At 44.7% G+C, this 23,803-nt stretch overlaps 1 protein-coding gene across 4 annotated transcripts in view; it reads left to right on the top strand.

Annotated features, from left to right (window-relative positions):
* Positions 1-23,803, top strand: part of TIPIN (TIMELESS interacting protein) — a 282,385-nt gene that overhangs the window by 103,566 nt on the left and 155,016 nt on the right. For all 4 annotated transcript variants that reach the window (XM_078683031.1, XM_078683032.1, XM_078683030.1 and 1 more), the window contains one exon: positions 8,249-8,351. In XM_078683031.1, coding sequence (XP_078539157.1) covers positions 8,249-8,351 — 103 coding nt within the window. The remainder of the gene's footprint in view (positions 1-8,248; positions 8,352-23,803) is intronic.

Genomic DNA, 23,803 nt, shown 5'->3' with positions numbered 1-23,803 from the left:
TGTGAAGGGGGGATTTGACTATCCATAGATATATCCCCTTAGCCAAAAAACCAGTAATGGGCAATGGTGCATTTGAACTTAATAACAAAAGTTCTTGCTGGGCAGGTAATGCAAGAGAACGACCTAAAACAGGTACCAATTCTGAAATCCAATATTTACAAGGAGTTACCTAGTAACATAACAAACTCACCGTTCCTGATAAAACGACCGGCGTCCATCCACATCCCTCGTTACAGCGAAACACCCCCAGCGACGATGTGTTCGATTGTAGTGGGCCCATCTTCCCTGTTATATACTGGGAGCAATTAGGTTAAGGGGCCGCACCTGAGGCAGTCGTGCCGGCTCCTATGCGCCGGGAATCGGTGATTCGCAGTGACGACACACGAGTCTGTGTGGCGATGGCGGCCATCTTAGAGTGGTGTGTGGCAGCTACCTTTCACGCAGTATTCCTTGCCCCTAAGCGGTGCCCGCCCTTCTTGATGTCCGTAATTATAAATACGGTACCGTGATCCGACCATGTGTGCCTTATTATTAAAAGGCTGTCCGCCCTTCCTAATCACCGCAATGCAGCGATGGTCCTATGGACGGACCTAAATATTCTCCATACGTCCCACTGAATAAATAAAAAGTCAGGAATAAAACACCGGTGAGAAGAACTTAGTTTTAAGCAGCCAAACGTAGTACCGACTGGAGCGTCAGTTTGTCAACAATTCGCCATACACGCCTATATAATGACGGCGGCCATATTAGAGTAGCTAAGTGGGGCATATATATCTAGATTCTAACCCCCTAGCACCTCGTTGTGTGATAAGTGTACCCCCTTAATATTAACCACAAGGGTCCGTTGAATGCTGTAAACGGCCCTGTAGGCTATATATATCCTAGTGCAACGAAAAACGATAAACAACAGACCAATTTCTATATGTATCTTGAAAATAAACACATCTGGTACTGTCTAATAGGATAACTTAATGCAGATGGGAAGAAAAGACACATTTCCAAAGAATAATGCGTCTATTGTACATGGGTGAATTTATCCCTAACGTAAGGGATAAGAGGTGAGAAGAAATGGCGGCGGCCATCTTTGCCTATGTTCCCACGAAGAATGTAATTAGAAGGCATTCCTATTTTTATTGCAGTAGACAATATAAATCCCTGAAGGGGAAACGATGAGTCATGAAATATATAGTCTCATCAATCCTAGGATTAATCTAGTTAAAGACCGATGAAAAAACGTAACTACAGGTGTTGCAGGCAGGGTAAATATAATAATATACCTGGCCTCGTGACCATAAAGGAAAGGTCCAATTAAAGCAAGACTGAACAAGACGTCTATCTTCGGTTCAGAAAAGCCAAACTAGAATAAAAGCCCACTTTATTCTGCGGCCCCCAAGCCTCATGTGATTGAATAGCAACTAGTTCGTGTGAGAAGAGAAGAGGGAAAAGTCTGCAAGTGCAGAAGGACAGGAGAGAGACAACGGAGATATATAACAATGATTAGGACCTTTTGTATGCCTGCCATGGTAAGCAGGGAAAGGAACCAATGAACATTGTTGACATGAATTGAAAATGCAAACTATTAAAAATGTACATGACACTGAGAGGAGTACGTCATAAACATGATCTCTAATTGCAAATTGACAGTCCCATGACTCGACCTTCTAACATAGTGTCGGGCCATGTCATCCTAAATATTAATTGCATGCAATACATAAAGGAGTAAGGACATGTCATCCTAGATTGGAACGGGTACATCATATACATGTTCTCTATTTACAGATTAACAGTCCAATGCATAGACCTTCTAACGAAGAGTAGGGACATGTCCTCCTAAATAATATTTACATGCAAAACATAAAATAAACGGGACACGTCATCCTAAATTTGTTTACATGTAAAACAAAAGCAGGGGAATACGGCATTCGCAGGTTTTCTATTTGCAAATTCACTGTCCAAAATTTAGATCTTTTTACAGGTTATATGGACATGTCCTCCTAATTTTGTTAATATGCATAAAGGGTAAGATCTCCCATATAAACCAAAGGGAGATGTGACACTGTACAGGCGGGCTAGGCAAGGAAATGATGTAATTCATCCTCGGTGTTGTGACCGAGTTCTATGCATCGTAGTCTACATATCCAGCCCGCCTCCCTTTGTCTTAACGCGAGTTCCCTGTTGCCACCCCTTGGGTGGTTGGTTTGGTGATCAATACCCATAAACCACATGTTTTCTGTGTCTTCATGATATTGCTGCATATGATAGGACATGGGGTACCTCATGTCACCATTGCGTCTTGCCCGGACATGTTCCTGGATACGGATTTTTAGAGCTCTTTTGGTGCTACCTACATAAATCTTGTTGCAGCCACACCCCAAGATGTAAACAACATATTTGGTATTACAGTTGATCAGGTGATCTATTGTGTAGGATTTGTTTGTATTGAAACAGAATTCCTTAGTTCTATTTCTACCCAACTCACACATGTTGCAATTGCTACATGTGAAGAATCCTTTGGCAGGAGAGGTTAACCAGTTGGCCCGCTTTTTAGATTCTATGTAGCTTGGGCACAGGATATTGCGGAGGTTTTTACCCCTCCTATAGCATATTTTGGGTGTCCTGGTAATCGAACCCTGAAGGCTTGGTATGTCCGCAATCAAGTGCCAATGCTTTCTTAAGATATTAAACACTTTACTGCTCTGATCAGAGAACTGTGTGCTAAATGATAGGGGTCTGCTACTGTTTGTTGGTCTGGATTTGGGCGCTAAAGTACTTTGTCTTGATATCATCTTGACTTTTTTATTAGCTTTTTCCAAGATTTTTTTGGGGTAACCCCTCTCAAGAAATCGTTTTTCAGTCTCCTGGATATTCTGGAGGAAGGAGTCCTCCGTGCTGCAATTCCGGCGCATCCTAACCATTTCCCCATACGGGATGTTCTCTATTACATGCCGGGGATGTGCGCTCTCGTAGTGTAGAATACTATTGCAGGCAGTCGCCTTGCGATAAGTGCAGCTCTGGATTTTGTTGTTCTCCACAAAAAATTTCACATCCAGGAAATCAATGGATTTCTGATTGTGTGTCATCGTGAAACGTACATTAAAAGGATTATCATTGAGGTAGCCAAAGTAATCCAAAAGTTCCGGGGTAGGTCCATCCCAGATCATGATCACATCATCGATGTACCTACCCCAGAAAATGATGTTATTCATCCACCTGGATGCGTGGCGACCCCATGCATGCTCCCGCTCAAACCAGCCCATAAATAGGCCGGCGTAAGCGGGAGCAAACCTGGAACCCATCGCAGTCCCTTGTGTTTGGTGGTACCATGTCGAATCGTGTAAGAAAAAGTTTTTGGACAGTATAATTTCTGTCATCTCGAGGAGGACACCATTGTGCAGCATGTGGTCTGCTGAGCGTTTATCCAAGAAGGTTTCTAGGGCCCTTATTCCAAATTCTTTTTTGATACAGGTGTAAAGCCCCACTACATCTAAGGTGACGAGATGTAGGGTATCTGTCCACACAAAACCCTCCAATTTGCCCAATATATCCTTGGTGTCCCTCAAGTAGGCCGGAAGATTTTGTACCATGGGCTGGATGAAAGTATCAACGTACTCAGATAATCTTTCTGTGGGTGAATTGACTCCCGAAATAATGGGACGGCCAGGTGGAAAAGGGCCTCCCTTATGAATTTTAGGGAGTATATAAATACAGGGAAAAGAAGGGGTTGTTACTGTCAAGTATTGACACTCCTCCGTGCTAAGTAAACCTACCTCTCGCATAAATTGGTGGCTAGCTTGTGAAGAGGTGGGTTCCACCAGTGAGTCTGTTGTATAAAGTGCCTCTGAAGCAACAGAGATCCACCCCCTGTGGCTACATTACAGTAAATAGGTCGAAGTATACATCCTGGTGCACAGATCATCCAAAAACTCTGGCCATGTGGCTTTTGAGAGAAATCAAACTATCCAGTCTGCTTCTATTGTGCTGTATTACTGACCTTCCCAACAATATTACTCCCAACGTGTTCCGACATTGGAGTTCCTGCTGACCTGTTTACTGTTGGGCACGGGAACTCAATGTCTAGATCTGCTTACGAAAATCTGCAGGGTCTAGTGTAGTTCTAGATTTTATCTATGCATAGTTCGAAGGGGGGCACATTTTGTGCAGGGGTTTGCACCCCCAAACAACTATTCTATTCCTAAAATCAAAGTACAGTCAGATGACCTAGTCAGTTGACAGCTCGAACCCTAGGCTGACTGGCACCCTGGACATGTGACCAACCGCTAGTACTCTTCCTTTGGGGAAAAATGTAACCCCTCACAATAGATTTGTTCTTTATAAGAATCTGAATGTCTTTCATGTTCCTCATATCCTTTCCTCCAAGTGCATATGTTTCTTACGGATATTGCCCCTTTGGAGTCTTTAAACCAATCTCCTTTTCCGGCACCTCATTGTATCTGTAAACATTTTCAGCAGTTGCTGAGTATGGCGCTAACTTTGCATTGTGTTCCACAATTCTACTGGAAGTCATTTTGGAGTCCAATATATGCGCTGTTGTTTCAGCAAATCAGTTCTGCCCCAGTTTTTACCTGCCCCACATACGTTAAGGATGCAGTGCATGGAAGAGGAGGACAACAAAATAAGAAAAAATAAAAAGCTTCCTTCTGAAGGGTGGGTAGTAGAGTGATGACAGATTTTCAGGAGCTGTCATATCCATCAAAAAGAATGTTAACAAAGGTAACTTGTTCTTAGAATTAATATTGGCTACCCAGACTCCCGTCAGAAAGATTACTGAAAGAAAGTAACTAGTTATTTTCGTTTATTGTGGTTTAAACCATGCATCATTTTGGTTTCCCGTATCTCTTCTCTGTAGTCAGTTTTTATCATGCTGATGAAGCATAGTTTAGAACTGGATAGAATAAACCAAAGAGGATCTTATAAATAATGTGTTCAATGGTAACACAAATCCCCTTTTTAGGTCAAGCTGCCCTGCAAGACTTGTTGTAGTGTAGAATGGAAGAGAAGCCCCGCCCACGTTTTTCATTGGCTTGTGTCTTTGTCCTTCATATATGCTGGCTTCTGATTCCTAATAGGCTTGTTAGTCCCTCCTTAGTACAGCCTTGTCTTCATTTGTTACCTCCCATGGTGACTGGCCCTTTTACTTCGATTGTTACAGGGTATGTGTAATTTAGTCTTGTAAGCACTATTTTCTTTATGGGGTTTCTTCAACTTCAGGCATGCCGAGACAATAGAGGCCACTTGTTAGTCTTTCTGGCGGGCAGCCCTTAGGTGCTTGGGTGGTTCCCTCAGGAATGCTGGCACCTCGAGAGGGAGACCTCTTCCTGCACTGCTCGGGAAGCCCAGACCATGGCTGCTGTCCTGTGCAGTGCTGTCCCACCCTAGTTCTTGACGGAGGGCTATACTTTTATGCGAACGTTAGCAAAAGTATATCCGCTTTTCTGTATTATTCATTGGCTTGCTACAAAACTTGAACGAACATTTTTAATAGGTTCCCGGGGACGTGTCCGAAGATGTTTCCTAAAACATTTTAAAGGGTGTCCGTGTACGGTCAGATCTAGTAAGCATTCTTAAAAATTCACTGTCCAATGTTATGGTTATAGAGGTTCACAAACAAGCAAGTTGTTTCATTTATTTGTAATCTTTCTGGGTCCAGAGTCAGTGCTTTGAATTTTGGTACTTGTAGTGCTAGGTTTAAAATGCGACGAACAACTCTACAAGTAAAACATACAAACAGGTTTGGGTAAACTTTTTACACCAGAAACGGGACAAACCTGGGATATTCATGACTTGCGTGAAGTACACTATGTCTCTCTCCATGGCCTTTCGAAGAGTGCTCATTTTGTGTAACTGAGTGAACGGGCGTAGATTTTTCGGCCAGGTGTAATATTAATTTGCTTTTGATGTCACTCAATCATGGAGATGCACACATTTCATGCCTAAAACATATTTCTTCAAAATTTTGTAAAGAACTTAGACAAGACGGAATGGATGCTTCTGAACGTAGATCATTAACATTCTTGAAGTCTGTGGCACTGTCTAGGTTTACTTATGGCAGTTCCCCCTTAAAATAATAATGTAAACCCACTTTCGTTTTTCCGATGCCAGCAATTACAGTGTGGGGCTAATTCCGTTAGAAACACCATGTTGTAATAATGTTACTGAATTTGGTAGGAGCGGTGATACCCCTTACTTTTGAGTTTACCATAAAAGGCAGTGCTAAAATGTTCAGTGGTAATATTGCTCCTGTCTTACTAAATGATTCTTTGCATATTTTCCCACTGTGGGCTTACGTTGTGCAACCGCAATGGCAGTTTGTTGAACTGATGTGGTTAACAGTGGCCATCATGTCATTGTAAATTATATCGTCCATTCAGGGTGCCATACTTTTGGGTGATAAGTGCATAACTTAGATCATGTAAAAGGAGTTCCCTCGTTCTATGAGAAAATCTTTTTCTTAAAAGGAACTCACTCACTGAATGCTTATTCAGTGACATTCTTCATCAACATCTTCCCAATCCTCTGAAGAACAGGGCCTGCTATAACCTTTTTCCTTACAAGGGAGCGCTTTTTTAGTCAAAGGATGTGGGATCTTTATGAAGTGATGGTTAAAATAGCCTAGGTGGCGCCCATATCAATGTTTATTTCGGGGTCCGTCTAGCAAGATTAACAAGCATTTGCATTGCAATAGGTCTCGTAATTGTGAGATTTTGAGCTATTGGTATTGTACATAACAATGCCATTTATTTGTATTTAAAAAAAAACCTGCAATAATAAAAGGCATTGCCATTTGCAATACCATTAGGTCAAAGTTTCTAAAATGCAAGACCTATTGCATTGCAAATATACATAGCAGCCAGTTTCAGGACTCAAATACCACAGGAAGCGATTTGTAGGATGGCGTTCTTCATTCAGCATGTGATCTAGCTGCATTTTTTTTTTGTGGCAACAGAGGTGCCATTTGATTTGAAACTCAACCCGTCAAACAGGAAGAAAAAGAAAACAATGGCAAAACCTAAAAAAAAATCACTTTTTTTTGGGTGAGAGTATGTGGCATAACATAGCCAGAGCTGCTGACTTTGAACCTGGGAAACCAGCTTCGAGTCTTGGCGTCGGTTCTCCCAGTGCCTAAAAATAAAAACAAGCAGCGGCAGGCGCCGAAGGCACAAGCAGGAAACAAATAATTTTTTTTAAAGTTCCTCAAAGGAACCCATAAACAGAAAGGCATAACAAGACCAGTAATTGAGTGGTGCTCCTGGGAGTAAACAAAAGACAAACAAGCATTTTAATGCAATAGGTCTCCCATTTACGCAAGTGTGAGCTATTGACATTGTAAATGACAATGCCTTTTATTTTTGTTTTCGTTTTTAAAACCAATAAAAGGCTTTGTCATTAACAATGCCAATAGCTTTGGTAGGGAATGTGGAGAAATTGGTACCTTTTTCATATTTTGTGCGAGTGTAAATTTGTACAGGAATATTGGAAAGGAGTGGGAAAACTCATGTCAGAAGTCACAGGGATAAACATTCCAATTGACTCCTGCTGGATGCTTTTGTACGAAACAGGCGAAGAGAAATGACCAAAATACACCGCTATTTGGCTGAAAGTGGCTATGATGGTGGCAAAACGAAATATAGCCCAAAAATGAGGGGCAAGACAGATACCAGAAGTGTGTAAATGGAAATCTGACATGGATTAGTGCGCCAGGGGAGAGAAAGTGATTTACAAATCCAGAGGCTGTCCACACAAGTGGGATAAAATCTGGGGACAGTGGCAGAAATACCGGTGGTATTAGGTAGAGTAAAGGGATGGGAGGGGACTTGACTACTCCAGATTAGACTAGAACACTCAGAGTTCACTAGGGACTCGAAGAGAGGGTTGTGATAGCAGGTGTGCTGTCGATAACAATGTTATGCTTTGTACAAATAACTTGAATGTGATAACTGTAAGTTATTCTGAGCTGGTTTAATTTAAAAAAAGAAATGGCAATAGCTTAAACGTGCATAAATGCGAGACCTATTGCATTGCAAATGCTTGTTTTCGGCTCTTTCTGTCTCCGGAGTAAAGGTAAAGGCCATTTAGTGACTATAACTTTTAGCCCTGCTGGTAAACTTAACCATGTGTTCGACTTATTTTATGTATATTCAAATTATTCATATTCAAACAGTGTACTGAAATTGAGTTGTACCAGTTATGATGTCCCCTGTAAAATAGTTCTCCTGCATTGTCTTTTTAGTGGACGACTGGGATGGAAACCAAGGGTCTCCGAAAGCAGAAGAACTACCCCAGCCAGCCAGGAAGAAAGTGAAGCGAAACATACCAAAACTGGATGCTGACAGGTAATTCCAGCAGTGTATAATTTTTTTAAAAAAAACGTTATTTATTCAATTTTGCCAGTGAATACAAACGTGCAAAGACGTACATTTCTGAGCGAACAAAGCATCATAGGCCCGTCATAACAGTCAACTTGGACTTATCATGTTGTAGTCTAAGTAGGGGAGAGGAGGGAGGATCCTTATTGGAATAGTGCAGGGGGGAGTTGTGGAATGTCTGCGTTGCGTGGGGATGTGTGGAGCACCCCATTAGATGGCACACATGGGGATGATTCACCCCTTATCAGCCGACTCCAAGGAGAGGAGATAATCCCGAAGAGGTTGCCAGACGTCTTTAGGTCTAGGTTTAGGGTTGTAGCAGTGCGTAGTCCTCGCTGACTGTATTGCAGTAGGACATGGATTTGAGCCAGGTGGAATCTGTGGGGAGGTGCCTGGTGCCCCAGTGAACAGCAGGCTACCGATTGACAAGTAGTGATGCCACCGATATAAATCTCTGTGTAGATTTAAGGATGCCGTAGGTATAGCCCAGGCGCGCTAGTGTGGGGTCAGGCTATATTGAGTGATCTGCCATTGTAGATAGAAATGAGAAAACTGAGACCCAGTAGCAGCCAATTAGGTGGCATGTCCAATTGAGGTGGGCGGAATATGAGCCGGGGGGGGCTTGGCACTTGGGGCACTGAGTCAAGTGTGTGGGGTCGAATTTGGCAATGTCTTTGGGGGCAACGTACGATGTGTGCAGTAACTTAAAATATATAAGCTTATGTCTGTGGTTGATGGACACCAACTTGGTTTGAGAGCAGCAGAATGCCCTGAGCTTGTCTGGAATTAAACAGCCCAGGTCCACGTTTCAGGCCTCTCTGACTCGTGAAGTAGAGTCTGGTTTTAAGACTAGGCATGTGTGGTACAGTCTGGGAACAAAGTGATCACTGTGTCCGTCAGTGATAACAAGCGAGAAGGGTGAGAACTCATCCGTGGGCAGTGGGTATGTGGATATGCAGGATATTATAAAGTGTGCGCAGTATTAAATGATGCATGTTGGTGGCATTCTGTTGGCATGGGAAAGAGCATGGCTATCCGGGAACATAGCCCAGAGTGTGAAGGCCATGCCGGGCTGGGATTTGTTGGACTCGTTTTTCACTTGTGAGGGGAAGCCATGGTTTGCCCGCCCGTGGGATGACAGGGAGTAGAGGATATCCCCTCGCAGAGTGCGAAGCAGCCCCCGTCAGGCCTGCAAGTGGTAAAGAGAGTCTGCATGTTGGTTGAGTCCATGGGAATGCCATTCGGCAATATGGATAAGAGCGACATCTGTCCAGCCTGGTCCCGCTCAAGTGAGAGATATGGGATGCAGGCATCAGAATGATACCAGCGGTGAGCTTACTGGCACTACGCAGCAAAGTAATAAAGAAAAAGATCCGGGACCCTGAAAACACTGCGCTCGTAGGCGAGGGTCATGGTGTCCCACTTAATGCGGGGTTTACGTCCAGCCCATACAAGCCATAGGAGGAGGCTGCGCAGAGTTTTGAAAACGTGTTGTGGGAGGCAGATGGGGCTATTTGAAAACAAATACAAAAAGCGAGGGAGCACTACAATTTTGATTATTGCTACTGGTTCGGCAATGGAGAGCGAGAGGCTGATTCAGCGTTCAGAGTCGACATTCGGTCAACGGCAGGGCTGTAGTTTAGCCAAAGAACTTGCTCTTCATCTAAGTGTATGTGGCTACCCAAATATTTAGTGGAGTCTGTGATCTATGACGGGGTACTCGATGTCCGCGGGGTGTACATTCTCTGTCATCTGGAATAGATTGGATTTAGCCCAGTTTATGTGATGGCCTGACAGGCTGCCAAAGCGGACACTTTTTTGAATTAGTGGTGGGAGGTTGTTAGTGGGATGACTAACAAATATTAATATATTGTCCGCATAAAGTGAGGCCAGGAGGTGGGCATGTGTAAGTTGAAGGCTGTGGTGTACGTGCTTTTCCTTGATGGCAATGGACCAGAGCGATCATAAGTAAGAGAGGGGACAGGGGGCCCCCCAGCCTGGTACCCCTGGAAATGGGGAACTGCTCAGTAAGCAAGCCATTCACCCACAAGCAGGCCATCGGTTGGGTATAACGAAGCATAATAGATGAGATGAAGGCGCAGGGAAAGCCCAGTTTTCTCAACGTTGATCTCCGGAAAGGCCAATCCAGAGAGTCAAATGGTTTTTCTGCATCCAATAATGCCACCAAAGCGGGGATTGTAGAGGAAATCCTGTTTAATACAGTGAAAATTGTTCTCAGATTGAAAGAAGTAGATCTATGTGGAACAAAACTGGATCGCACGGAAGATATTATTTGATCCATTAACAGGGAAAGGCTCATGGCCAAGATTTGGGCAAAGATTTTGTTATCAGAGTTTAGGAGGGAAAATGGTTTGTATGAGGAGCAAACGAGTGAGTCCTTGCCAGGTTTCTGTAGCAGTGTAAGGACTGCATCGGGGAACGTGGGAGGCAAGGAGCCTGTACTCAGCGCCTCTGACTACAGAGCGAGTAGGTGTGGGGCAAGTAGATGTTTTTTGGTTTTATAAAAGGTTACAGTGATGCCGTCCATGATGCAGTGTATGATTTAAAAAAAAAGTATATGTTATATCACCAAACGTTTATCTTACATCTTTCAGTGGTTTAAGTCCATTGTTTGTGTGAGCTTTATGGATGTTTGCAAAAATTGCAAGACCATCCCTCAAAGAGACCTCTGATGCTTAGGCAGTGGTTGTGAACAGACCTGGAGTAGACTGGAAGAAGTAGAAAGTTGTAGATCATGCTACTTTGTGCCTGTTAAACTGCCCCCCCCCACCCCCATACAAATACCTAAAACAGTCCTGCCACTGTCAGGATTTTCATGTACAGGACAAACTAAATGTCTAAAATGTACCTGCCTACCCTTCACATATGAAGGTAAAGCTGAATACTCATCACTCTATTCAGATGTGTGAATGGAGCAGAATTCCTTTCAATTGTATATGTTTTGCCTTGCTTCAAAACTGTTTAACCATCTATTTGAAGTATTGAATATTTAACTATCAAGATAACTGTTTAAGATAACAAAAAAATCCAGTTGAGTTCGCTAGAGTAATGCCATTCTGTTTGTATTAGATTTTCCTAGTATTGAAAGAAGATTGGCTAAATCAAGTGAAACATTAGGCATATTGTTTATTACATTTACTCAACTTTTTAAAGTCTTTTTGCATTTTTTTCTTCATTATTTTGCATTTCAACTTTATTACTGTTTTGGTAGTGCATAACTACCTTACACATTGTTTTGGGTTTATTACATTTTACTCTATTTTTCTAATTGTTTCCCCCACCCCTCCCCCCATTTTGACTTCAATATTCTTTTTTTACAGCATAAATACTTTACATATTGCCCTAAGTTAAATATGTCTGCTTTGTGCCATAGCTACCAGGGTTTGAGATCATGCTGCCCCCCCTCCCAGGAGGAAGATGGGGGCAAAAGCCTACTAGGCACCAGGTTTTTTTTTTTTTAAATATACGTAGGGGTCGGGGCTGCCCAGAATGGTGCCCACCAGGCACCAGGAATTATTATTGTTTTAATATGTTGGGGCTGCTCAGAATGGGTATGCCAATTCCCCCACCCAAACAACAAACAATTACCACAACCTTTTTGCCCCCCCCAGGAGGAAGATGGGGCAATAGCCTCTGATCTGCCCCCAAACCCATCCCCCCCTTGGGGGGCAAAGAGTCTACTAGGCACCAGGGATCATGCTAGCTTTTTTATACGTAGTGGTGGCTGCTGCCCTGAATGGGCATCCCAATGCCCCCACCTCCCAAAACATATACCCTCTGTCTTTCGGCCCCCCCTTGTGGGTCGCGCCCCCAAGGCGGCAAAAAGCCCACTAGGCACTGGCCTTTTTTTCGCATTGTAACTAGCTGTGGATTATGGGAGCTAGCACAGCCGGCACCTAGGAAAACCTAGCAAATCTGTACTTTTAAAAAAAACTAGACACCAATGAGAATCCAGGATGGGGTGACTTGTGTGCCTCTCAACAGGTTCTGTTACCCCCATAATCCCTTGCAAACTTCAAACTTAGTAAAAAAAATAATAAAATAATCCTCACGTTTCTGTGATGAATAGTTCTGGAATCTAAGGGGAGCAACAAACTTCCACCAACCCATCATTCACCCAAGTCTCCTGATAAAAATGGTACCTCACTTGTGTGGGTAGGCATAGTGCCAGCAACAGGAAACAGCCCAAAACGCAACGTGGACACATCACATTTTTCCATTACAAACTGACCCTTTCTTAGCAATGTGCCTAGCTGTTAATTTAGGACCCTAGCTCAGCCGGCACCTAAGGAAATCTAGCAAACCTATACATTTTTAAAAACTAGACATCCAAGGAAATCCAGGATGGGCCGATTTGTGTGGCTCTCACCAGGTTCAGTTACCCAGAATCCACTGCAAACCTAAAATTTTGGGAATAAAAACACATTTTCCTCACATTTTTGTGATGGAATGTTTTGGAATCTAAGGGCAGCAACAAATTTCCACCAACCCAGCATTCCCCAAATTATCCCGATAAAAATGGTTCCTCACTTGTGTGGGTAGGCCTAGTGCCCTTGACAGGAAACAGCCCAAAATGTACTGTGGTAACATCAAAATTATCGATTACAAAAACACGTTGTTTTGCGAGGTAGTCACCTGCGTTTTTGTTCTTGGGCTCGGCGGCCATCTAGGGAAACCTACCAATCCTAGACATTTCTGAAAACTAGATACCCGGGGGAGTCCAGGCAAGTATGACTTGCGTGGATTCCCCAACGTTTTCCTACCCAGAATCCCCTGTATGAGTTGGCCAAGTACCTGCGACAGGCAAGTGCCTAAAATGTATTGTGGAGACATCAAAATTATCTGTCACAAAACGACCTGGTTTTGCAAGTGGGTCACATGCTTTTTTGTCCCGGGCTCGGCAGCAATTCAGGGAAACCTACCAAACCCCGACGTTTCTGAAAACTCGACTCCCGGGGAGTCCAGACCTGTGTGGCTTGCATGTATTCCCCAATGTTTTCCTACCCAGAATCCTCTGCAAACCTCAAATTTAGCTAAACCAATCTCATTTTCCTTACATTTCCTTGTGCTATAACCACACGAGCAAAAATGCCCTAAAACCCAGGGTTCCCCTTGGTCTCCTGCTAAAAATGATTCCTCACTTGAGTGGGTGTCCAATGCAGAATTTACTAGAAACGTATTTTAAAAAAATATAGCGCGTAGAGATCTTGGTGCTATACCCCCAATCCCTATGTTTTTGGCCCTTCCCAGTCGCAAGCTCTCGGCCCACCCACACAAGTGAGGTATCATTGTACTCTGGAGACCAAGGGGAACGCTGGGTGGTAGGGCATTTTTGCCAGTGCGGAAATGTGAGGAAAATTAGGGTTTTTTTTTATAGATAAATTTGAGGTTTGCAGGGGATTGTGGGTAGGAAAAGATTGAGGGATCCACGCAATCCATACCTCCTTGTACTCCCCCGGGTGTCTAGTTTTTAGAAATATCTGGGTTTGGTAGGTTTTCCCAGATGGCCGGCGAGCTCTGGACCAAAAATGCAGGTGGCCCCTTTGCAAAACCAAGTAACACTGTGATAGATAATTTTGATGTCCCCACAATACGTTTTGGGCCCTTCCCTGCCATGGATACTTGGCCCACCCACACAAGTGAGGTACCACTTTTATCGGGAGACCTAGGGTAACGCGGGGTGGTAGTACATTTGTGTCTTCCCTGTGATCCCACAAATTTCCCACACAGAAAATCTGATTTTCTTTTTTTCCAGCTGAATTTAAGGTTTTCAGGAGATTCTGGGCAGGAAAACATTGGGGGATCCACCCTAGCCACACCTCCTTGGACTCCCCTGGGTGTCTAGTTTTCAGAAATGTCTTGCATTGGTAGGTTTCCCTAAATGGCCGCCAAACCCAGTAACTATATGCAGGTACCCCTTTGCAAAGCCATGTCGTTTTGTGATAGAGGGCATCTGCGTTTTTGTTCCCGTGCCCTGCGGCCATCTAGGGAAACTTACCAAATCCACACATTTCTGAAAACTAGACACCCGGGAGAGTCCGGGGAGGTGTGACTTTCATGGATCCCCCAAAGTTTTCCTACACAGAATCCCCTGCGAACCTCAAATTTAGCTGACAAAAAATCACATTTTCCCACATTTTCTCTATGGAAAAGTTGTGAGATCACTGTGCTGGCACAGATTTTGTACCACCCTGCGTTCCCCCAAGGTCTCCTGATAAAAAGGGTTCCTCATTTGTGTGGGTGGGCCAAGTAACCGTGGCAAGCATGGGGCCAAAACCTATTGTGGAGAAATCAAAATTACCTATAGCAAAACTACCTGGTTTTTGCAAAGGGGTGCATCTGGGTGTTAGGCCCCGGGCATGGCATCCATTTAGAAAAATCTACCAAAATCACACATTTCTGAAAACTATACATCCTGGGAAGTACAGGGAGGTATGGGTTGCTTGGATCCCCCAACGTTTCCCTACCCAGAATACCCTGTAAACCTCAAATTTAGCAGAACAAATCACTTTTTCACACTTTTTTGTATGTGGTATCCCTGTGCCAGCACAAATGTCCTACTACCCAGCGTTCCCCCTTGTTCTCCCAAGTAAAATGATACCTCACTAGGCTCCCCAGGGGAGTCCAGGAAGGTGTGGATCCCCCAACATTTTCCTACCCAGAATCCCCTGCAAACCTTAAATTTAGTTAAAAAAAGAATAACATTTTCACCGCTTTTCTGTGTGGGAAGGATGTGGATCACCGGGCCACCACAATTTCCTACCACCCAGTGTTCCCCTAGGTCTCCCAATAAAAATGGTACCTCACTTGTGAGGGTATGCATAGTGGCTGCAATAGGAAATAGCCCAAATCCAGGTCGTGATAGGTAATTTGGATGTCTCCACAATAGGTTTTGGGCCCATGCCTGTCGGGTGTACTTGGCCCACCCACACAAGTGAGGTACCATTTTTATCGGGGGAACACAGGGTGGTACATAATGTGTGCCAGCCCGGTGAAACCACAACTTTTCCACACAGAAATGTGGGGAACATGTGATTTCTTTTTTCCATCTAAATTTGAGGTTTGCAGAGGGTTCTGGGTAGGAAAACTTTAGGGGATCCACGCAAGTCACACCTCCCTGGTGTCTAGTTTTCAGAAATGTGTGGGTTTGGTAAGTTTCCCTAGATGGCCGCAGAGCACGGGACCAAAAACGCAGATACCTTCTATAAAAAAACAACCTGTTTTTGCAGGGGGTGGGGGGGGGGGGTGGGGTGGGGGGAGGGGAAGCACCACGGTTTTTGGCCCCGGGCTCGCGGCCATCTAGTGAACCTACCTACATAATGTGTGCCAGCCCGGTGAAACCACAACTTTTCCACACAGAAATGTGGGGAACATGTGATTTCTTTTTTCCATCTAAATTTGAGGTTTGCAGAGGGTTCTGGGTAGGAAAACTTTAGGGGATCCACGCAAGTCACACCTCCCTGGTGTCTAGTTTTCAGAAATGTGTGGGTTTGGTAAGTTTCCCTAGATGGCCGCAGAGCACGGGACCAAAAACGCAGATACCTTCTATAAAAAAACAACCTGTTTTTGCAAGGGGTGGGGGGGTGGGGGGAGGGGAAGCACCACGGTTTTTGGCCCCGGGCTCGCGGCCATCTAGTGAACCTACCAAAATCAAACATTTCTGAAAGCTAGACACCCTGGGGAGTCCAGTGAGGTATGGCTTGCGTGGATCCCTCAACGTTCTCCTACCCAGAATCCCTTGCAAGCCTTCAAATTACGTTGTGGGCCCTTGCCTGTCGCTGGTACTTGACCCACTCACACAAGTGAGGTACCATTTTTATCGGGAGACCTGGGGCAACACTGGGCGGTAGGAAATTTGTGTCAGCCCGGTGAACCCACAACTTCCCACACAGAAATTTGAGAAAAATCTGATTATTTTTTTCCAGCTAAATTTGAGGTTTGCAAGGGATTCTGGGTAGGGAATCCCTGGGGGATCCACACAAGCCATACATCCCTGGACTCCCCGGGGTGTCTAGTTTTCAGAAATGTGTGGCTTATGTAGGTTTCCCTAGGTGCCAAATCAAGTTGTTTTATGATAGTTAATTTTGAAGTCTCCACAATATGTTTTGCGCCCTTACCTTTCACGGGTACTTGACCCACATACATGAGTGAGGTACCATTTTATTGGGAGATTTTGAGGAATGCTGGGTGGGTGGAAGTTTGTGGAACCACGCAGATTCAAGAACTTTCCATCTCGGAAATGTGGGGAAAATGTGGGATTATTTTTTGACAAAGTTTGAGGTTTGCAAGGGATTCTGGGTAACAGAACATGGTGAGAGGCGCACAAGTCATCCCCTCCTGGATTTCCCTGTATGTCTAGTTTTAAAAATGTATAGGTTTGCTAGGTTTCCCTAGGTGCTGGCAAAGCTAGGGTTCAAAATCTGCAGCTAGTCACTTTGCAAAAAAAAGTGTCAGGTTTCACTGTACAAATGTGGTGTGTCCACGTTGCGTTTTGGGCCGTTTCCTATCGCGGGCACTAGACCTACCATACAAGTGAGGTAACATTTTTATCGGAACACTTTGAGGAATGCGTGGTGGGTGGAGTTTTGTTGATCCATGCAGATTCAGAACATTCCATCACAGAAATGTGAGGAAAATGTGTTTTATTTACAAAGTTTGAGGTTTGCAAGGGATTCTGAGTAACAGAACCTGGTGAGAGCCACTCATGTCACCCCATCCTGGATTCCCATGGGTGTCTAGTTTTCAAAAATGTACACGCTTGCTAGGTTTCCCTAGGTGCCGGATGAGCTAGGGTTCAAAATCCACAGCTAGGCACTTAGCATAAAAAGGTTCCGTTTTGTCCACGTTGGCGTTTTGGGCCATTTCCTGTCGCGGGCACTAGGCCTGTCTACACAAGTGAGGTACAATTTTATTGGGAGACTTAGGGGAACACCGAATTGTAGAGCAACTGTTATTACCCATTGACTTTCGATGCATTTCTGCCTTCCAAATGTAAGACAATGTGTAAAAAAGAAGTCACTTTTGAAAAATTTCCTATAATTCACATGCTAATATGGGTACCCACAATTTCAGAGATGTGCAAATAGCTACTCTTTCTAAACTATATATTTTGTTCCCATTTTGGAAATACATAGGTGTCTTTGATTCCTATTTCTCACTCTTTATATTTTGCAAAATGAATTGCTATATACTCGGTACATAATGAAAAACCATTGCAAGACGCTGCTCAGTTATTGGCTCTGGGTTCCTCGGGTTCTTGGTGAACCTACAAGTACTATCCCCACAACCACAAGGGTCTGGCAGATGTAACGGTATATTGCTTTAAAAAATCTGTCATACTTAGAAGTTACAGGTGAAAACGTTGGCATAAATGGCTGTTTTTTCAACTCATTTTCAATTTTTCTTATTTTCAACTCTTTGTTTCTATAAAAAAAAAACATGAAGGATCTACACAAATGACCCCTTGCTAAATTCAGAATACTGTCTACTTTTCTGAAATGTGTAGCTTTACAGCATCCATTATTGCTTTCGTACCCTTTTCTACGGATGTATGTCGTTACAACGCATGCTTTTTCCATACATGCCATTACAACGCAGGTTTTACAACGCAAGTCGTTACAACGACTTGCGTTGGGGGGCGCTGGATAGTGAATAGTTTAACTTCCTATTCAAACTCCAGTCCCCGTGGATAGTAGGGAAGGTTTTGGATAGTAAATTAAACTATTCCCTATCCTACAGCGCCCTCCAGCGCAAGTCGTTGTAACGACTTGCGTTGTAATTCCTGCGTTGTAAAGGTACTGCATGGAAAAAGTTTCGTTGTAAAGGATGTTTCCCCTTTTCTACCACTAACTGGAAGAAGGTTGAAAGCACAACAAATAGCAACAAAAGGCTATGTCCCAGTAAAATGCCAAAACTGTGTAAAGAAAGTTGGTTTTCTGACCAAAGTCTATCAGTCCCTGAAAGCTGGGAAGATGAGGATTTCGGCACCACAAACCCTTTGTTGATACTATTTGCAGGGAAAAAAACACATTCTTCTGCAGCAATTTTCCCCCCATTTTTCCAAAACAAAACCACCAAAATGTATGTGTATTTTGGCTAATATCTGGGTCCCCTTCAGGGGAATCCTCACACCCCGGTTACCTTTAAAATACCTGTGGTGTTGGAAGAAACGGACGCCAATTTGGCATAGATAATTTATGTGGTCAAAAAGTTATCGGGGCCTAAGCACAAACTACCTCAAATCGCCATAAAAAGGCTTAGCATAGGGAGTGTGGGGGGCCTAGCATCGAGGGGGTTAAAGGTTCACCCCGACTAGTTGTGATTACTACTTGAGGTGGGGAGTCGCCCAACCCAAATAATAGTCCTGTTTCTTACACTTGTGAATAAAATGTCTCTTTGTGTTTTTCCAGGTACTGGTGAACGACTTTAGAGAAGCCATTGTTACATACCGATAGAGGAATAAGACTTATGAGCTAGCTCTATTACCTACCATGTAAAACATACAGTACAGGTGGCTATTTTACTGAGTCAGAAGAGAATAGATTTCCTATGATTTATTGTTTCCATTTCTTAATGGAGTTGATTAATGGCTAGTGCGTCCCTGTGGAACACTTTTATATGTTTAGCATAATTGTGCCGGCCATGTCCTGTTTGACGTGATGGATTACTACTGTTTTCCTATTTCCTACTCGCACCTTCGCCTAACCCTCCCTCACATCCCGCTCCATATTTCTACCGTGTTTGAAATTAAGGTGTTTTATCAGTTCGCATCTTACATGGACTGTTGAATGCAGTTTAGAAAATGTTCTTACTAAAGAAGTGCTTAAAAGTAAAAAACCTCCTCTTCCTTTCACAAGAAGGATATTTAATGACTCCAGAGGCCTTTACCTTTTCACGCCCAAGTGTTATGTTTTTTTCTTTTTTTGGGCACAGGCTTTAAATACTTTACATAAGAGAGTTAACAAACATTTTTTGCCAAACACTTATAAAAATAAGCAAATGTTTTTGAACCAAAAAAGTTCCCCCAGATGCTTTCCTAAATGGAAAGCATATTCTTTTATTTTAAGTCAGAAATCACCCCTTTAATGACACTGACTGCTTTAAAAAAAAAAAAGCAAAAGTCTGCATCTTGTATTCACAGACATTTTGTGTGAAGTTGCAAACAGCTACCTGCCAAATTAATATTCATTCAGCAGGTTGTTATGTAATCTCCATTTGAATTGCCAATTTGCGATAAGGATTACTAATACCTAGTCTGAGTAAATTGCACATCCATTGTCCGTCCAATTCTTGTGCAAATTGCAAATCTTATTTCCAGGTTTTTTTTGTACATCTAGCTCTTAGTTATCATCAGTAGAGCATTTATTTATGGGAATTAAATCTAGCATTGTTAACTCATGTGTCGATATAAGCCTCCTCACATGCTTGAGTCTAATTTTAGGGGGAAGACGTTAACTTCAGAGCTGGTAATAAAAAGGCAAAACAAAGCCGAAGCTTCTAAACAGCCTTCCATTAAACCATTGTTTATTGAGATTTTGTTTCAGACTCTTCCTTTACTGGAGCACTGCGGTCTTAAATGCCCAACCCCTAGATTTCTGATGTACCTTAAGTTACTTTTGCCATTTGAATTATTTGGATTTGATGGGAGAGATTGTTTGTTAGACACCCTAAAGAGCCTTTTCTCTGTACACATTTTGGCAATTTTCTGAGTTCTAGCGCCAATATTATTCTGCATCTCAGTAGTTCAAAACCGCCATTGCCCCCAGTATTTGGAAAAAGGTTCTGCATTCCTTGAGGGACAGCGGGCTATGCAGACCTTTCCAGACTGTTATGGCCTAGACACACTGTCCTTTACTTTAGCTCCTTCAGTGTGGACTTAGGGGATGAGAAATATTGGAGGTATGTCACCCTTTCTCAAGGTATTAACAGTAAGAATTTTATTAACTGAGTTACCAAAATACTAATTACAACGATGATTGATTTGATTGTTGCTTATTAACTACATGATTTATCAAGAAGGACTAGCTAAGTTGTGTGATAGGACTCAATGGATACGCATGTTGGCAAACCATTTGGCTTGGTCATGAAGCCCTCACCCACCAACCTAGTTGGTGGCATGCTTCACCATCGGGCCCACCACAGTGACACCGAATGTGTCCCGGGTATGCTGCGACTCCAGATTACTGAGGAGCTGGTATACTCGCTGAGTGTGCAGTGTAGGTGAAAGGAAGTGACAATTAAAAGCTATACAGTGGGTCCCAGTACCTGAGGGTATATGGATAGACTTTAATTACTGGGCCCTGTTAGCAACTAAAAAGGCAAACGGACACGTTGGAGTAAATTATGACCTCCTTCGTCCTGTGTGGTCTACATGTTACAGCCAGGCCTTTTAATTAAAACTGGCTTTCCTCCGGACCAATGAGTATGTGTAGGTGATAGTAAATAAATAATTTTAAGTTAATTGTGGTATGATTAAAAGTGTCGCACTCGCTAAGGTGCGTTATGTGTAAGGACACTGCAGCAGGACAACAGGTCTATGGAGCACGAAGACCGACAATTTCGGTCTTTTCTCCCTGCTAGGTGACCCAAGGAGGCTTTAACAGCAAACAGCAAGTTAAAGTAGAGGGAATCCTATGCTATTTGATTACAATTCTGGCTGAAGCAGCCAAAGTGTGAATAAAATGCCCCTGACTGATCTGGAGACATAAATGATGTACAGCATTTTGCAAGGTTACATGAATGGTCCTCTCGTGATACGTCTCCCTTTGCTTTTTTTAAATTAGTAACTCCTATTAGATTAAAATGCTGACCGAAGCAGCCAAAGTGTAAATAAAATGCCCCTGACTGATCTAGAGGATGTCTCCTTTTTTTCAGGGACTTAGTGGATTAAAAAAAAAAGTCTAACCTAAAAGATATCTTTCACCCTTCCGAGGACCGCCTGAGGCCGCCCAGATTGACTGTTCACGCTCCAAGGAGCAGGGGAACCGGGCCTTAATGGGCCTCCTGCCTGTACTGCGGGGCAAGCATTGCCTCGTTAGTGGTAGGGCCCCCTGCCTGGAACTCTAGCACCCTGGACTGTGCCGGATGTAGTAGTGGGTGTGCCGCCATCTCGGGCTGTGTGGGGCCATGAAGATTGGTATGAGACCTGCCCTGAGTCACCACCTGGTTGCCAAGTGGGCACAGAAAAGTGAGAAATAGCGGGCTCATCGATGGTGGGACTGTCACTGTGGCTGGGGTCCTCCAGAGTACAGCAGATCTGGGCCCTGGTGCGTGCGGGGGAGTCACGGTACCAGCTGTCAGCTTGACTTCCCTCTCAGACAGGATTCAATGGCAGAGGGGCTGTTTGACGCCATGGGTAAACCATGGGGCCAGCAGGCCGGAGCCGCTCAAGACCCAGAAGACAGCACCCAGGAGCAATCACAGACAACTCTCGAGGCTCCCATACAGCAACAGCTGGGCAAGATATTGGAAGCTATTACTGAACATGAAGGCTACCCTCCATCAAGACATCAGCACAGTGGCGGTAGGGCTGGGTCTCCTGCGAGAGGAGCACAGGACTCTGAGAGCGTGAAGGAGACTGAGTCCAACATCACCGCAATGGCCCCTGGAGCAGCAGATGGGAGCCCTCATAGACAGGGTGGGTGTGTTGGAGCGGAGAGCCGTAGATGCAGAGCGTCACAATAGACGGAACAACGTTCGGATTCTGGGCCTGCCGGAGACAGTCGAAGGCAGCGATATGTTGTCCTACCTGGAACATTGGTTAAGAGATGTGGTGGCACCTGAGGGTCTGTCTACCTTCTACACTCTCGAGAGTGCCCACAGGGTCCCTCCCAGGCCCCCAGTGCCGGAACATCCTCCGCGCCGGGAGTGGCCCGTCTGCTTCATTTCAGGGACAGAGACCCTGCGGAGGGCACGTGCGGAGGGCCCTTACGCAGTCAACAATAGTAAGGTTCCCTAGAAGTCCAGCGGAAGCGGTCCTCGTCCTGGAGGCCAAGAAGGCGCTAAGGAAAGAGGGCCTCCAGTACTCCCTGATGTTCCCGGTTGCGGATTGAGTTAGATGGGAGCACCCATTTCTGTGGCAGCCCGGGCAAGGCCTGGGACTGGATCGAGCCTACAGGGCAGGAATGTCCCAGCCTGCAGGCCCTAAAGCACAGGTGCGAAACCAGGCTGAACTTGGGAAGCGTCCACAATGCCGCCCCGTAGAGGAGCCCCAAAGAAACCGCCCTCGTCACAAACTGAGAAGGAGAGGGCTGAAGCCCTGCAAACGGTGGCAGCACACATGCGGGGCAGGAGTCCCACCCCTGAAGCGAAGGCCAGCTCGTCGAGGGACACTGGGAACAATGATACTGAGCCATCCTGCAGTGGCAGCGTGAAGATGCCGGTGGTGAACCCGAACATGGCTGATGAAGCTATTTGAGAACTCTGGCCTCGAGCTGACCTGCTCTAGTAAGGCCGCCGCGCACCGGATGGTTTGTGCATCAGCTCTCTTTTCCCCTATTTCTGCTCCTTCTGTCCACTCCCCCTTGAGTACTTTACTAGGGTAGGGCCTCACTAAGGGATAAGTTCCACATGCTGTTTGGGCGACTGACCGTTGTCAGGCTGTCCTGGGATCGGGGAGTTGTTCAACATTTGGGGTTCATTTGTTGCTATTTCTTGTTTGATTGTTTACAGGGGAGGGCGGTTGTGTGCATGCAGTCAGTGGGCGGGGGAGGTCCCCCTGCCGTAGCTGTAGGGCGATTTCCTGCAGAAATGCTGAATGCACCTAACACAGTGAGGTTTCTCTCGCGGAACATTCACGGGATGGGAACAATGGCTAAGCGACATAATATATACTCCTACCTGCGGCGCTGGGATTTCCACATTGCGTTCCTCCAATAGACACATCTTAAGAAGGAGAAGGCCAGGACGTTGAAGAAGAGGTGGCGGGGTCAGATCTTTGTGACCACCTTTTTGGCATTCGCCAGAGGGTGTCCTGATCTGGGTGAGACCTGGGGCCCCCTTTGCTCTTGGCCGCTTATGGCTTGGCACGGAAGGCGGTATGCCTGCTTACGGGACGATTGGCGGGGCAGGCGGTGACGTTAGACAATGTTTATGCACCTAACCAGGCCGAAGTTGGCTTCCTCGAGTCTTTCTCCACCTCCTTGGCTCACTGCCTAACAGGTTCTCTCATATTGCGGGGCAATTTCAACTGCCTGGCGGGAGTAAAGATTGACCGTTCGCGGGCGTGGCCAAGCAGCATGGCCGACAGGACGTGAGCTTCACCAGCTCCGCCCGAGGACCCATAATATCCTCCAAAAAAGATCCTTGCTGGACCCTCCAAAGGGGTGCTGACGATCCGGATCCTCTCCCGATCCGTCTTGGACCTCCACATTGCCGGGAGAGCCTCTGGAGACCCGTCC

Source organism: Lissotriton helveticus, chromosome 3_1 (genome assembly GCF_964261635.1).
Source record: "Lissotriton helveticus chromosome 3_1, aLisHel1.1, whole genome shotgun sequence".
Taxonomy (NCBI): domain Eukaryota; kingdom Metazoa; phylum Chordata; class Amphibia; order Caudata; family Salamandridae; genus Lissotriton; species Lissotriton helveticus.
Note: the sequence above shows the minus strand (reverse complement) of the source record. Positions and strands in the feature narration are given on the sequence as shown.